The following is a 16,102-nucleotide window of genomic DNA, read 5'->3' on the forward strand; positions in this document are numbered from 1 at the left end:
ACTGTTTTTCGGACGAACACACAAGTTGGTTTAACGTCTTTGCAGAAGCACGGGCGGGTCTTCGCAACTAATTGTGAAAGGTTGAAAGTCAAAAACTTTGCGGATATCGGCCTTCCATGTATGATAATGGATGTCTTGTTGTGTCCTTTGACAGTTTCATTACAAATAGCACGTGCATTTCATGTAATTAACCAACCTGACACCCTTTCATGTCAGTGTAATGTTCTTTAGTGATTCTGCCATTAGAGAACATTCACTAACTAACCGTGTTAACCAGCACCGCTTGATGAATTGCTTTCACGGTAATCTATTAACGTGTTCAAGTAAATGTCAGCAAATTATGGACACTAAATCCGAGTTATACGACCTCAAGACTCCTTTGTGAGCAGCTCTGTCGTTTTAGTAAATAGACTGTGAGTCATAAGCATAAGTACTGTAGCTCCAAAGCAGCCCAATTAGCGTGTGTAGTTATGTCACAGCTCAAGCATCGGCAGCGATCGATACAATCATTACTCCAATTTCCACTCGTGTCATTATCACTCGCACAGCGCAAACGTCACGTGAATTCAGACACACATCACACACATCCTGGATGGAGAAATCATGTTCTGTTCATCTATAGAATAGTGCAGATTTATGAAAAATAAAATTACACACGCACACTGGGAAGTGAAGGCATATTCTGTGATTGCAAGGAAAAACACACTGAACGATTTAATAGGCGGCCATTTACCTTCACTCTCAAACACCATAACTAGAAACACATCTGCAGAATTGTGATACGGTAGTTTGACTCTCTCTCGCTCTCACACACAAAAGGAGCTAGTCATTTTCTTCTCATATCACCCATCCCTCCAGTTCCCTTTCTCCTTTTTTCATATTTCTCAATCCCATTCTGCACTTGCACCCAGCAGCGCCCCCTAGGTATCGTCATATCTGGGCATGTAGTAACAGCCTTATGCATTCATATTACTGCATTTTTATGTTCGCACCTGATTTTTGGTGGCCCCACCACAACAGGGTCCCCATGAGGTGATTGTGGGACGGTTCCCAGAACACACATACGCACGCGCACACACAGTATACTGAAGCTGGTTATTTTCTTCTTTTCTGGTATCACCCATCCCTCCATGTCCCCTTCTCCTTTCTCCAATTTCTTTCTCCTAGTGTGTACTTGCTGACATCAGCAACCAGCAGCGCCCCCTAGATACCCCCTCACCCCCCACCATCTGCATCAAAACACAATTACACACACACACGCGCACACACACACAGGGATCATATATCAAGCTCTCACGTGATGTGATGTGGAATTACTAACAGAAGATTGATGCCGATCAACGGCTCATAAAAGGGGGATGCAGTTTGTGGCCCCAGCTCTTAATTAAGTGTAAATTATACTGTACGTCTAGAATCCCCTTGTCAGCAGCCTAAGTGAGGTGGTCTGGCATGCTTGTTAGACATTCCCCATTCACTCAAGCATGTTGGGCCTACCTGGTCTGCATGATGGCTTACCACACGTAAAGGATATGGCCATTCGGTGATCTTTTTGGCGTATTTTCTCACAAAGTTATCTTCACTGAAAATGAACAAGGAGCGGTTGACAGTGAAGCAGTTCTGGCGCACTGGTATCGGGTTATACAAGGCCATAGTCCGGGCCCTCTGCGCCATGGACTGCTTGTACATTCTCTGGGCCCCGGGCCCCCCGGGTGGTCCGTGGGCAAGCCCGTGCCCATGGCCGTGTCCGTGTCCGTGCCCATGCCCGTGCCCATGACCGTGTCCATGTCCATGGGGTCCTCCTTGTCTCCCTCCACCACGGCCACCGGGGCCCACTCCACCTGGCCCTCCGCCGTACCTGGCCGGCACCTCGTCTCCGAACCGCGCCATTCAATGGACACCAGAAGCCAATCTTGACGAAGCAGCGGAGAAGGAGACCGGTGCTCAGCTGCACAGCCACACAACATTACATCCCATCTGGATCCGAACGTCTCATATGGTCAGACGGCTTCTGCAGCTTGTGTGTGGTCTAATGATCAACCTGGGGGCCCATGTAGAGTCCTCTTCCCCCTGTGCGTCCTCACCAGGAGGCCAGGTGTGGGGAATCAAACGTGTGGTCTTTTGGGGTCTCGCTGGAAGGTATCTCAAGCCCTCGGCTCGTCTTTGAGGACCAGCCCCCACCACCCGATCATGGGGACTTATTCAACACGAACCTCCTCCATGGCTCGTCATGCCTTCTGCATCAGAACGCTCCACAGGCTTCCACAAGATTTATTCCTCCACTGTCATGACAACATGTCATTACAGCACAGACGCCTTTCAAACGACACGGCTCTCAATAATAAATCACATTCACGCCTTGCAATGTTAAAAAGCTGCTTGAACGCTCAGTGATCTGATGGTGTAATTCGCTGAAACCACCGTGTTCCCAAGCACTTAAAAGCCGTTGGGAGTGAAACGCTACCATTATTTATTTATTTCTTTAAAAAAAAAACATCCGCAATATTTGGTAGTGTAGCGACAACGTGGCACACTTGATTTTCAGGCAAGCCTCGAAAGCGAAATGAAAGACAATGTCATTGGTTTAAAACATAAAATACCGTGCAAAAGCTGGAGAGAATGGGTGCCATGTTGCTTTTAAAATGTCCATGCCGTCGTAGTGGAGATGAGAGCATTGAACAGCATCCTCCTCCCTGGTTGCAACACCTGCGCAGCCATCCACGGGCGGAGCGAAGGGACACACGGACGGCGTCAAAGACAAGCGTGGAACGGCATCTTCCCCACCTTTGTGACCAATACAGTCCCTCACCGTGTCCCTAAAAAGTCAAACCTCCTGTTTAGGGTGATGAGACCGCTTGAATGTCCTGGTAGAGCGTCCTCTCTCTCTCTCTCTCTCTCTCATTGGAGTACGGTGGTGGTGGTGGGGTGGGGTGGGCTCCTCACAGCCGCTTCCACCAGCAGCCCCAAGGGGAGGAGGAGGAGAGGGACACACGGACAGATGGAAGGATGGATAGAGACAATAATGAAAGGAATGTTAGAGGACGTTTCTTTACATTAGCTTAACAGGAGCTGGATGACGCAAGCAGCGTGGATAATATCTATAGGCTGCATGCTAGAACCCAGCCCACTTGTGCAATCAACAGTGATCCCCATTCCATCCACATCTTTACATAAAAGAAAGGTATGACATCAGCACAGCTCTTTGGAATACATGTAGGCATAGGCATGGTCACATGCATGCAGGGAAGGTTGGGGTGGTGGTTGGCATGCGGCGCCAGTCACCTGCAACACCAGAGTTACGTGCACGCGAGTCGTGTGTTTGAGAGGGAGGGTGGAGAGAGGGGGCTGGGAGGAGGCTATTCTTAGCAACAGACATTTGGAAATTAATGGACGAGAAGAGCGCTGTACTCCCCCCCTCCCTTGGTTGGCTACCTTTCCTCCTCCCCTTCCTTCCCTCTCGTCTCCTCTCCTCTTATAAACAGTGATGCCTGTTCAAGGTGTGACTATTTGCCATTGCATATCACACATGCAGACGGCATTTGGAGGTGAAAACAACATGAAAACCAGAGGGCTGCCTATGGGGGGGAAACAAGGAATTGTGATTCTGAGAGAAGATGAAGACTCAATCAGAACCATTGCACAAACATTGATCATAACCAGTTCAACTATTTGGAATGTCCTGAAGGAGGAAGAAACCACTGATGCGCAGACATCAAACAGGCAGACCAAGGAAAACATCAGCAGGTGAGAGCAGTAAAGAAAGACCCTAAAATAACTTGGTGACATCAGCAACAACCTGTGCAGGGCAGGAGTAAAGGTATCACTATCTACACTTTACAGGAGTACCATGGCTAGAAGAATAGGAAGAATTAGCCAAAAAGTACAGATGAGCCTAAAAAATTCATCAGACTGTAAAACCCGTGTCTCAGAATTGATGAAGCTCATCTGTGGATGATACTTTTCTATTCCAGTGATGGAGGTAATACGCATTACAGCATCAACGGGCACCTCAAGACAGCTTTTTGTTTTTACTGTAGCTCCACCTTGGGGATCTGGTGGGTCACTGTCCCACTTGGCCCCAATGCAAGCGGGTAGTAACATTCAGTAATGTAGGTTTTGCACATTCTTTCAGGATCAGGAGTACCAGAGATGGCTAATACAAACAAATATATACAGTCATGTGACAAAGCTGTAGGACACTCCTATGACTGTACCTGTAGTTACCTTTACTGTAGCCACCTTTCCACAAGGGGGGACGATTGACCCTCATTTATTCACTCAGCGTTGCCATCGTGGGTGTGTAGCTGATGGCAGATAGCCGCATGGTCTCCACAAAACATGCGTATCGCCGCTGAATTCAACAAAGAAGAAAACAAGAAACATCTTTAAATCCTCTCTCCGATTGGCATCTTATATATAATCAGCCAAATTACTTATAAAAAAACTACAACCAAAATACACATCAGCATGGTCTTACGGCCGTGCGGCAAGAGAAAATTGTCCTGTCGACCGATTAATTAATGCATCGTCTGAGATAGCTTTGCACGGCTCAAGAGCTGCAACAATTAAACGTGTTTGTTTTTCCGAGTCTGTGAGATGGAGCAATAAAGACATCCTATCATTTGCAAAGGTCCAGTGTCTTTGGGGAAAACCCCCATGCTGTCTTAGCCTGCCGCAGCGTTCACATTGATTTTAAGCTTTATGCACTGCAATAGATGTCTTTTCCTTGATGGCTGACACCCCCTAGGGGCTATATTTTCATAGTATCAGGGGGTTGCTATTATATGCTGTGATGTACAGGATTTACTATCGCACTAGTCCTGGATCCATGCAGTACAGTTCTGTATTACTCATATATATACTGCATACATGCACTGTACCCTGCAACCACAACAACAAACTTGTGAATGAACGTATGAATGCTAAAATGCTGAACTGAAATGTAGAATGAATGTTGAAATATCCTAGAAATATGTCTATTCTATTATTCACCGACTGAGGATCGAACCAGCAACCATCAGGTTGGCAAACGGCCGCTCAGAGAATAAGCAGAATGTTACGTGTGCTGTTAAAGGAAAACTGCACTTTTTCATGGAATTTTGCCCATCATCCACAATCCTGATGTGAGACATGAACACACATCTTTCTCTTTTCTGTGCGTGCAAAAGATATGAGAACAGCTAAAAAGAGGCAGCTAATGAATGCGCGTAATAGGACACACTTATTCCGCCTACAAAGTCTGCTATTAAAACACCTCCAACAAGGTTTTATGGTTTTACATCCACGCTGTCACCATGTAGTAACAGGAACGTTCATGATAACATGTAATACTTTGAATTTATTTAATTTTGTTGTATTTTGGTCATTTTAAGCATTACCGTAACTTCCTTCCTGGGCACATCGATTTCACATAGCAACATACAAACAAACGCTACACCTAGCGTAAACTTTTCCAAACTCAAAAACAAAACCACAACAGCAGTGTAAAGAATTGTGGATGATGGGCAGGATTCCAAAAAAGTGCAGTTTTCCTTTCAATGGAAAATGAATTTCCACTAATAAGTCCATTAATTTTCAATGACAGAAATACCACAGAAAATATAGAATTATGGAAAATATAGATTTTCCAAAGGTCCTGATAGATAGGCTACATGTCCTGAATGAGCTGAGCATTTTGATGCTGGAATCAGTTGAAAAATGTGGGAGTGGTTAGCAGATAAAGAAACAGCTGCATTTGAAATGCTGGACTGTAAAAATGGAGAATGGTTGTTTAAATGCAAAATATGTTGAATGATTACATGAGGACTGAAGATCGAACCAGCAACCATTGGGTTAAGAGGCGACCAATCTACCACGTGAGCCACGCTACCCTGTATAATAAGTATGCATAATAAATGGAACGGTTTATTTTGGATGATAAATACTACCCAGTTTGATTCTATGGATTTACTGTAATGAGAAGTGTGAAAAAAAATATGAATCTCCAGCAAGTCCCTCTTTCTGCAGCGCCAGAATAGACAGGCTGCATCCCACAACATCCCAGGACAACCTTCCTTTAAAATCTATTATGTTTCTTAATTGATTGACTCCAGAAATAGCTGGCTCTGTGAATGGGAAATGATGATACATATTTAAGGGTGACCAGGAGAGTTCATTCCGCCGCACGGGGTATCAAAACACCTTCCTTGTGCGCACTCCAATCTATAGCAGCACGACCTTAAAAGTCTATCTGATACGCCAGAAAGCAAAGCGATCGTTTAGCTTTGTGTCCATTTAAGCAATGCTTCCGACTGTGAGAGGCTCCATGACCCCACCACAAGGGCATGCAGACAGTCGCATGGATGGATGGACTTTTGTCCATTTGGTCTGTTAACGCCAACCACACAACCCACACTCCACTGCCTTAAAAAGAAGCAAAAAAACACCTTTGTTGGGGGCCACAAAAAAAAAACAACATCCCCTCATATTGTTTTGTGTGTTTCTCGACCAGATGTTAAAATGCTGGCTAGCTAGATGTGTGTCTGGAGATGTGAGGAGAGGGCCTAAAAAGGAGTGTCGTGACTCAATGATTCATAAGACTGAATAATTCAATGCCTAGATGCTTGTAGTGCACTACGCCCCTGCTGAACCCGCTCCATCCGTTGTGGAGTTGCGATGTATACCTCCTGCACGATGAATCCGCATCAGACAATACCAACAACAACAACAAATGAAAGCTTGATAGAAACTTGAATCAATACCACAGTCTGTTCAAACATGGTGTCAAGCATGGATGCATAATAAGCATCATGTATTTTTTAGCATCTCATATTAAGTTATCCAAACTCCAGCTGGTTGCAAGGAACAAAATACTTTTCATGCATTTGTGGTCTGCTACAGCATTATTATTACAATTAATTATTGGCTCAGATTTTTATATCTCAACATGTCAGGTTTTGCCTGGAAACAAGCGAGTGAGTGGAGAGAGGGTAAATGCCCTGAGTGGTAAGTAGGCCAATGTTTTGTCTGTTTTTTTTCTTAGGGAATCTTTAGCGAGGATGAAGTCACCACTTTATCTAACAAGCGTATCATACACACACACACACACGCACACGCACACGCACACGCACACGCACCGTGGAAGATTTCTCATGCTATCCAACACACGCATGATGTTTGTCTTGTGAACAACATTCTTGCATAAATAAAACACTACACATTATAAACAACTATAAATGTAATCACTTAGCCTGCTGAGATGCACAAGATTATTTAAGTCCACCTGCACATCTTAATGCTATCACATGTTTACACAATTCAGCATGTCTGAAAAGGACCTGGCCGCACAGTGGTCTAGTCTAGTTGGCCAACACAGGAACAGCCTGGAGATTGGGAAGACCTGGGTTCGATTCTCCCTTGGGCATTTCTGTGTGGAGTTTGCATGTTCTCCCGTGCGTGGGTTTTCTCCGGGTACTCCGGCTTCCTCCCACATTCCAAAAACATGCAGGTGAGGTTAATTGGCGACTCTAAATTGTCCATGAGTGTGATTGATTGTTTGTCTATATGTGCCCTGCGATTGGCTGGCGACCAGTCGTTGTAGTTGTGGTTGTAGCTTGAAAAGGTGTGGAAAAAAAGTGCATCGCAAACTATACAAAAACTGTTGTTTTTTTGTGTTACAAAACTGTTACTCTAACGCAGGGACACAAAAGTGAGCGTAAAATCACGATTGTACTGACCTCAAGCGGTCTACAGGAGAACTGCATCAGCACCTTAAAAGGAAGCGCCCTTTCTGCTTCCTCGCTGACTACATTTCCCACAATGCACCGTGTTTTCAATATGGCATCCCTCATAGCTGATTGAGTTTAGCAATCAAAATGGTAAAAACGCTGCTACGCATTACGTTTTAAAGAGTATTTCGAGTAAGACGATGAAACTGATGCGTGTTACGGGGAAACACGCCCAGAATCGACATTTCTACAAACGTCTCGGTCGTTACCTGGGCTCGTCCTGGGCCGACTTGACAGCCGCCGGGGACGCGGCGCTGGTGGTCGGGTCAAGCCGGCAGCTGGTGCGGAGACTCGGGCCACAGGTGGAGGTGAGGACGGCCTTCATCACCGAGGAGGAGGAGGGTGCTTTGCTGCGGGAACTGGAACCTGGATTGAAGAAGAAACGCTACGAGTTCGACCACTGGGATGACGTAAGTCTTAAACAATTTCGTAATTGTAACTATTTTCGGATAACGCAAGGTGTACGGTTTACTTTGATTTGCTGGAGGTCAAGGTGTTGCAAAGTGGCAATTTTGGCATCCAATTATTTAAAGGGCCACTGCTCCTTCAACACTAAATGACCTTAATATAGACTCAAATACAATACGACCCCTCTCTTTCAATATAAATCAAATTTTCAATATCGGTGAAATAACTGGTATATTGCAATAGAACAGCAGTGCAAGTGAGGCCACAGTGAATCCAGTCAGACTCAAACTTGACTACAATGCTGCTCTTCCGGCTGTTTTATTTTTAAGCATGTATTTTTGGGTGCGCCATTTACATGTATTACACGATTATATTAATACATAATACCATTCATCCATTTTCTATACCGCTTCTCTTCTTTAGGGTCGCGGGGGCATGCTGGAGCCTATCCCAGCTGACTTCGGGCGACAGGCGGGGTACACCCTGGACTGGTCGCCAGCCAATCGCAGGGCACATATAGACATAATACGATATTTATTAGTTGCTCTGCAGCTGTCTGATGATCTGCTAAGTTAGTATCATAAGTTCTGTTGTTCATAAACTTGTACCCCTTTGAGTGAGTGACAGGAAGAAAAACTGTGTTATTTGTCGCCAGATGTTGATTTTATCTAGGACTTGTTTTGAGGGAAAAAAATGTATTATCGTTTGGTCAGTAAGGTATGGTATTCCTATGGCTGATGTGTAGCGTTAGTCCCTTTTTTAAATGTTAAAATCGAGTCTCACATTATTGTTCATATTAGCTATATAAGGTGACATTAAAACTATTGTAATTAAAGTTGTTCTTATCTCCTCCCATTCAGGCTATTCATGGATACAGAGAAACCGAGCGTGCGACATGGGGGGCAGCATGTCAGAATATCTTGAATCGTGTCCGATCTGTCGCGTTTGAGGCCGGTAGCTCTCTTCTGGGGCCTGTACACGTCCTAGACCTGGACAAGGCGGGCTACATCAAACCTCACATTGACAGTGTGAAGGTAAGTTCTATTCGGACAGACAAATGGACATGTGCAGGACAACAACTGTGCTGTTATTTTTATACAAGTTCTGTGGCAGCACCATCACCGGGTTGAGTCTCCTCTCGGATAGCGTCATGCGCATGGTCAAAGAAGACGCTCCCAGTGAGTGGCTGGACCTGCTGCTGCCCCGACGCTCCCTCTACATTCTCAGGTTTAATAGAGAAAGCAGCAGCTCTCCTAATCAGTCCCTCCAAGACTGATCATGTTTCTCCTCGTTCTCACTACAGGGACCAGGCCAGGTATGACTTCACTCATGAGATCCTTAAAGATGAAGAGTCTGTGTTTAACGGACAGAAAGTGCCTCGGCAGCGGCGAATTTCAGTTATTTGTCGGAACCTTCCGGATTAAAACCTACAGCAGCTCCCCTGGGATGTTAGTGCCACTTTTTTCATTTATTAAAGATGGTGTCCTTGCTGTTAAACAGCTTTATAGACATCTGAGAATAGAACTATTATCTATTACTGGAGGTATCACGGTCCATATATTTATGGATTGTAAACAGGCTCCTTCACAAAACGATTCATCCAAGACCAAAATAGTTAATGGATTAATCATCAAGAAATAGTTGCAGCTCTAGTTATTTTTAAATACAATTTGAATTAATGTGATATGGGCGCCCATTTCCACCACGGAAAGAAAAAAAATATCTCAAAGGGAAGCCATACATTATGAAGTGCGCATGTGCTGCCTTCATTGGAGCCTACGTCACATGCGTGGTTTCTATCGCATTTTGACCTTTTATTAAGTCTGACTTTTTATAGATCTCATAATTGTGACTTCATCTCATAATTATATGTAAATGATAGCTTCTGTACCTCATAATTTCGATGTTCTAATAAACGCCGATTAGAATAGGACCCTTGCACAGACTGGGTGCTCGGGCCCTAATAATCCAGGATGACCAGTAGGTGGCAGCAGCTCATTACCTTTTAAAAATAAACCTTGCACATTTAGAAGCGCGGTAAAGGGTTGCACAACCTGTTAATGGTGTTAAAGTTGGAAACACTTGAGTCATTGTTGAGTTTGTACTTAGCATTCAAATGGCACATTTGAATTAATATTTGCATGAATCATTCAACCGGTTTTGTGAGTCTGCTCGTCCAATGCGAGGATGACCTGCGGCTTATTTGTGGCCAGTTAGGACAATGTATGAAATAATATGATCACATGGGAGTCAGTAAGTGTTGTTTAATTTTGACACATCCTATGCATGGTCAGTACACCTACAAGCACCCACTAAACTAATCCTAAAGCCAACCAACTAATAGAAATGCCTTATATACAAGCAATGCCATACTTTATTAGAAAATAATCTAAACAGAACAAATTAGTTCTGACATGGTGACCGTATTTGTCACCAAAAGAAAGAAAAAAAGTTGCTTAATGATACACTTGACACCTCATGTGGAGATGGTCTCCTGAGTCGGTATCATGTCACAATAAGAAACTAAACACCTTCACTAAGCCCTCCATCTCCTGATGTTCTCCTTTTACTCCGTGAGATAAAAGTGCATTTTGTCGTTCACGTTTTTACGCTCCGGATTGAGGCGTTTCAGAATCTGCGCCAGCACGTTGACCGTCTTCTCGCTGCTCAGGCCTGTGCGCTTGGTCTGGAACTTCTTCAGCAGGTCTTTGGTCGTCATGGGTTTCCGGATGAGGTAGCGGCGGACCGCTTCTTCTGTTAGCTGCACATCACTGTCAGACAGGAGAGAGGAGTTTTAGCCACTGAGAGTAACTCGTAACAATGAGAAGAATGACTAGTAACAGTACCTGGAGCTGGGAGTAGATTTGCCTGACGGGGGCTGAGGTGTACTTTTCCCGGAGGGAGCAGGACTCTGACTGCTGGGTTCCATCTTGAGCCTTTTGGCAGCTGGCGAGTCAGTACCTGGACCTTGAGACTGTCGTTTACCTGTTGGAAAAAAGGATTGGTGCACCCTTACACAGTAGAGTAGAATACACTCCATTTAACAATGGAAATATGCCCCCCCCCCCCCGAGTTTCTATCCTCATAACAATAACAATATAGTATTTTGACCCAAATATAAGACAACTCTTACTTGAACTATGTTTTCAATATCAGTAAAATAACTGGTAATGGTGCTCCACAATGATGTTTCATCACCATTATCTTAAAAGTAGCACAATTCCTCCTCTTTTGTCTTCTCAGACAAAAGGAAGCTGTTAAAGGAGAACCAGCTCCAATGTTTTTCCTTCCTGGATGTATAAGAGCTAGGAGTTCCATGTAATGTACTCGCGCACCTTGCTCAAGCTTGTTAGCAGCAGCGCGGAGTGTGTTGGAGGTGGCGGCAGTGTCTATGGACGGCGTCCCCGGGCGGCTGCCTGTCCGGGAGCTTCCCGCAGAGCCCCGCCCGCCTCCACGTTTCGGTGGCGTGCGCTTCTTCTACGAGAGGGAAGATTGATGGTCAATGAAAAATGCCCAAAAAAACAAAACCATCAACCTAAAAATATTACAATTACTATCACGTAAAGACACACACATTCTTCCACACACACACTAACCACCATGAACAAAGCAGAGGCCGTGTCGCCCTCGATGTCACTGTCGTCCGAGCTGTCTGACTCTCCGCTGCTGTCTGTGCCACACACACACACACGACCATTTCACATTAAGCTTTTATTTAACACGCTCATAAGCCACAATGTTAGGTACATCTGCTAACAAAACCCAAAGGGCTGTATAATAAAATGTATTACTTTAATGGATTCATCATACTCAAAGGTGTTACTAGCACTGTATTGGCAAATATAAGATGGTATTTTTCCCCCTGAAATCTTATATTTACTTTATTAAATGAATTGAATTATTTTATTAATGAAATGATTGAACAGTTATTATATACAAACATACTTATTTGCTCACATAATGCACAGCGAACAACTTCTTGTCTGTCTCCTTTCTTCTGCACGTACTCCTTAGACTGTGCAGGAGATGCTAACTTTCAGTGTTTATTTAATTTATTTTATTAATGAAAGTATTCAAGAATTATCATGTACAAAAGGTACTTATTTGTTCATAAAACAGAACTTCCCGTCTGTCTCTATTTGCACTGTACTCCCTGCGCTGTGCAGGGGTTGCACTTTATTCTAACGTATTTTATTTGGCTATAATTTTTTTTTTATATATATATATATATTTAAAAGACAGAATGTTCTTTTATTGTTTATTAGTGTCAACATTTCAGCTTCCCTTTACATTTTCCCTTTTTGCTCTATTTTTCCCTTTTTCTGCTTTAATTTTATTTCTATGATATGTCGTGGGCCACATGTTGGACACCCGTGCTTTAAAGTATATGTACCTTTTTTCTTCTTCTTCTCCATCTGTGCCGGTGTTTTCTTCCCTTCCTCCTCCTCTTCCTCCTCCTTTACTTCTTCCTCGTTCTGTTTCTCCTCCTCGCTCTCTTCCTCACTTTCAGAAGCCTCGTCGATGCCTATAAATATATATATATATTTTTTTAAGTCAGCACACACCTGACAATGACGACGCAAGAATGAACCATCATAATAAACTAGTGTCACCTTTAGGAAGATCTTCTTCTTTGTTGGGTTTTCCTTTTGGGTTTTCCGGCTCATCCTCAGAACTGCTCAGGGAAGACAAAATGACGTCAATCATACGTCGGAATAACAGGTTATGTTTGGTTTGCAACCAAGCTGCAGCTCTGACCTGCTTTCATCTGACATGTAATCCACCTCAAGCCCTTCATAGTCACCATCATCGCTATCTTCCAAAGCCTCCTTGTCACTGCCCTTCCTCTTCTTCTTTGCTTTGCCTTTCCCCGTGTCAGCCTTTACTTTTGCTTTGCTTTCTCCATCTAAGGAAACAGGGATGGCTGGAAGTAGAAAAAGTTCTCCTTCTTTGCAATCTGAGTGTTTTCCTCCTTGCCTTCGGCCATACTGTTGTCACTGTCGTCGCTGCTCATGTCCAGGTCGTCTTCCAGGTCGTGGATGCGCAGGTCGCCCCCGCGCCCGCCGCTTTTCTTTTTCTTCTTGCCCGGTTTCTCGCTCTCCTCCTCGTCTTCGTCGCCACGCTCCTGCTCGCGCAGACGTCTCTGAAGCATGATGCTGAAGTGATTCACCACCTTGTTCCGCCTGAATGTAGGAAATGTGTGCAACAGAGAACTCACTGGCTCGTGGGATCCAACGAAAGGGGCACCGCTTTTCATGCTTTTCTGCCTTCTCACAGTCTCACAGTTACATGCTAGACAACCACAATAGTGCAGTGTTAAATGAATACCTCGCTAACAATGTCATTCAATTACTGCCTTTGTTAGGGCAAGATTTTAGACTCACTGCGCAGGTGTACCTAATCTAGTGTCTGTTTAGACTTCAGTTTTATAGCCTCTTGTCGCTTCAGCATGACTACAGTTAATAAACAAATGTTTTATGTTTATATAATGTATATAAAGTAATCCATTGTAACTTTTACAGCATCACTATCACGGTTTTTCCTAAATACATTCATAAATCATGCTGTTCATTGGTTGAATAATAAAAAAATATGCATAGTTAAACAAATTTTATATATATTTTTTTGCCTAAATTAAGCACCTTCAAGCATAAAAATGGCTGAACGAACTAAAATACAAATATAAGGCATTCAGAAGATGCATTCAAAGACGCTGTGATATGTAGTATTCAACACTGGTCACCAGGTGTCAGTAATGTTACTGTAATGTTCGGTGAGACACACAAGCACCAGACTTGATTGCTGGAAAAAAATGAAATAAAATAGTTTTTATTTCAGGTTTGAATGATCTCACAACAGGCACAATAATCCCTAACACTGGCTACTTCTGTGGCTGTAACCCACACCAAGCTAAAACTCGACTCTGAGCCCCCGACATCACTTCCTGTCCTCCCCCCACTCAGCTCCCCAAACACTGGAACACATTTAGAGCGACACACACGAGCACAAGTATTATTTTTGTCTTATTTTCCCTTATTACAGTATGTCTACTATGTTGGGTAATACCAGTGTAAAGGTGACTATAGGGATGTTATTTCATGTCTAGAGCGTTCTAATAATGTTAAAACCCATATAGGTTGTAAACAAGTTTTCTATGCTCTCACTACGAAAATATTACATTTATAAATAAGGAAACATACTGTGAGGAAATTAATTTATCACAGTCGGGTCTGGTAACCAATTAACAGTGATAAACGAGGGATTACTGTACTGTATACACATACACACACTCACCTGCCCCACTCCTCTTCGGCCTCCTCGGCAGTGAGAGTTCTGTGCTTAGCCTGTGGAGTAAAGTTGTACCAGCCGTGAACGGGGAAAGCTTCGAAGGCCCCATCAGCACACTGCGTAAAGATGTAGTAGGACGCATTTTCTGTGACGCCCCCCTTCTTCAGACCTTTAAACCTAACAGACACAGCGAGAAAGGGGTTCAGCTCTTTTCCACTTTCACGTTGCCAGTGAAAAAGAAAAACATTTAACAGTCTCTCACACCACACCTCTTGCCGGCCTTGCCGTTGACTTTCAGGATCCACGGCTGGTCCTCTACTTTAAACTCGCGCGTCACAATGCCGAACTTCTTCCGACGCGCCTCCTCACGCTGCTTTTTGCCAAACTCACTGCCAGCTGCGCCCTCCGGTGTCTCCTCTTCGCCGTAAATCTTCCGAGCACTCATGTCCCTCTCCATGCGAGCCTGAGCGAAGAGGTTCAGGCGTGGATTATTAAAAGATATTCAACACAATCATTTGTCTTGATTATTTGTTAGATATGCAACCACGTTCACATGACAATTACATGTGTCCATGTTGAACAGTTGACTTTATCTCCTGCATTGAAAGCCATTATGTTGTACTTCTTGCTGGTATTTCTATGAAAGATAAGCAAAAAAGGTGTGATCAGACAGTTTACTCATGCAAAAATCACATAAACAGTCATGACAATAATATTATTTTCTCTCTCTTGATAAATGACAACAGATGACTGTAGTTACAGTATATATACTCTTAAGCCACTTAATTAGGTACTGATACAAATAATGACAGCTTTTTTCTATGCAATACAATATAATATGCATATACTCACTTCGGGACTCGAACAGTGTATTCCGTGGATGAAGAACTGCTGCTCCCCTGCAACACAAACACGCAGTCTCTCTCTCTCGTCTTTCAAATATACTGAATCAAAACTCAGTTCAATAAAATAGTGTTTCTAAATTATCAATGAAGCCGCGTCGATTGCAAGGTTTACAAGCGAGCATAATGCCACTACACGATAAATTGTCTTACCAGTGATGCCATAATATTTTCGTCTTTCTTGGACTTTGGACCCCAACTTCAAGACAGGATAGGTTCACTTCAACGAAGAAAACAAATATAAACCAAATATAATGATTTTGTTTCTTCAGTGTTGCAAGAAGTATTTAATAAAGAGCAATTGCTATCCACATATTACATTGGCTTGGTACGGAAATGTGTCTCACTAAATCCAACATTACAATTAATAATTTTCGAAACGCCACATTACAACGAGTAATCGCTTAATTCTACGTGGAATTTCGTAATTTTACGGAAATTCCAATGGGCGATGTGCACAGTCAGCACTTACCAACAGTAATTTAACACAGGCGAAGTGTTTGAAAATAATATTAGTCACATGTCTAAACTTACATTTGCGGTGTGTAAGGAGAATTAGAAGTATTCAACACACAGTCATGATTTAAAAAAACATTTTTTGTTTGTACGGCGACAATTCACAGGCGCACGCAGTCATGGGTCCATCAGTGGAAGTTGTTCGGAGGAAACAAGTACACGCACATGACGTTCCGCATAACATAGGCGGCTTGAATTCAGTATGTATGCTGATGATTATTTATA

General features: G+C 43.4%; 3 protein-coding genes across 20 annotated transcripts in view; 1 reads left to right on the forward strand and 2 right to left on the reverse strand.

Annotated features, from left to right (window-relative positions):
* cacna1aa (calcium channel, voltage-dependent, P/Q type, alpha 1A subunit, a) overlaps positions 1 to 3,039 on the reverse strand; it is an 89,502-nt gene extending 86,463 nt beyond the window's left edge. For 8 of the 17 annotated variants that reach the window (XM_054760326.1, XM_054760320.1, XM_054760314.1 and 5 more), the window contains exon 1: positions 1,532 to 3,038. In XM_054760326.1, the coding sequence (XP_054616301.1) occupies positions 1,532 to 1,887 (356 nt within the window). In that variant the 5' untranslated portion in view covers positions 1,888 to 3,038. Of the gene's footprint in view, positions 1 to 1,531 lie in introns of all 17 variants that reach the window. The other 9 variants (XM_054760330.1, XM_054760328.1, XM_054760321.1 and 6 more) reach the window with 3 other exon arrangements.
* A 4,762-nt stretch (positions 3,040 to 7,801) lies between these two features.
* alkbh7 (alkB homolog 7) lies at positions 7,802 to 15,121 on the forward strand. Its single transcript, XM_054760530.1, has 4 exons — positions 7,802 to 8,173; positions 9,032 to 9,205; positions 9,274 to 9,398; positions 9,475 to 15,121. The coding sequence occupies exons 1-4, from the start codon at positions 7,904 to 7,906 to the stop codon at positions 9,593 to 9,595; spliced, it is 690 nt and encodes a 229-aa protein (XP_054616505.1). The 5' UTR covers positions 7,802 to 7,903; the 3' UTR covers positions 9,596 to 15,121.
* Positions 10,419 to 16,037, reverse strand: gtf2f1 (general transcription factor IIF, polypeptide 1). Of its 2 annotated transcripts, none has more exons than XM_054760529.1 (14): positions 15,896 to 16,037; positions 15,515 to 15,581; positions 15,312 to 15,358; positions 15,024 to 15,096; positions 14,729 to 14,922; positions 14,466 to 14,636; positions 13,149 to 13,354; positions 12,930 to 13,077; positions 12,785 to 12,846; positions 12,565 to 12,696; positions 11,771 to 11,841; positions 11,507 to 11,648; positions 11,018 to 11,156; positions 10,419 to 10,942 (listed from the first exon to the last, which is right to left on the reverse strand). In XM_054760529.1, the coding sequence occupies exons 2-14, from the start codon at positions 15,524 to 15,526 to the stop codon at positions 10,738 to 10,740; spliced, it is 1,602 nt and encodes a 533-aa protein (XP_054616504.1). In that variant the 5' UTR covers positions 15,527 to 15,581; positions 15,896 to 16,037; the 3' UTR covers positions 10,419 to 10,737. The 2 variants fall into 2 exon arrangements, with proteins under 2 accessions (XP_054616504.1, XP_054616502.1); XM_054760527.1 differs by having other exon boundaries at positions 11,768 to 11,841.
* Positions 16,038 to 16,102: the final 65 nt, after the last annotated feature.

The sequence above is a fragment of the Dunckerocampus dactyliophorus genome, chromosome 18 (assembly GCF_027744805.1).
Source record: "Dunckerocampus dactyliophorus isolate RoL2022-P2 chromosome 18, RoL_Ddac_1.1, whole genome shotgun sequence".
NCBI classification, from domain to species: domain Eukaryota; kingdom Metazoa; phylum Chordata; class Actinopteri; order Syngnathiformes; family Syngnathidae; genus Dunckerocampus; species Dunckerocampus dactyliophorus.

Coding starts and splice junctions, on each gene's coding strand:
- gtf2f1 (XM_054760527.1), bottom strand. Junction 14,923..15,023: donor ACTGTTCAACATGGACACAT/GTAATTGTCATG, acceptor CTCTTCGCTCAG/GCTCGCATGGAGAGGGACAT. Junction 12,847..12,929: donor TACATGTCAGATGAAAGCAG/GTCAGAGCTGCA, acceptor TTCCCTGAGCAG/TTCTGAGGATGAGCCGGAAA.
- alkbh7 (XM_054760530.1), top strand. CDS start 7,904: ATGAAACTGATGCGTGTTACGGGGAAACACGCCCAGAATCGACATTTC. Junction 8,174..9,031: donor AGTTCGACCACTGGGATGAC/GTAAGTCTTAAA, acceptor CCTCCCATTCAG/GCTATTCATGGATACAGAGA. Junction 9,206..9,273: donor CTCACATTGACAGTGTGAAG/GTAAGTTCTATT, acceptor TTTTTATACAAG/TTCTGTGGCAGCACCATCAC.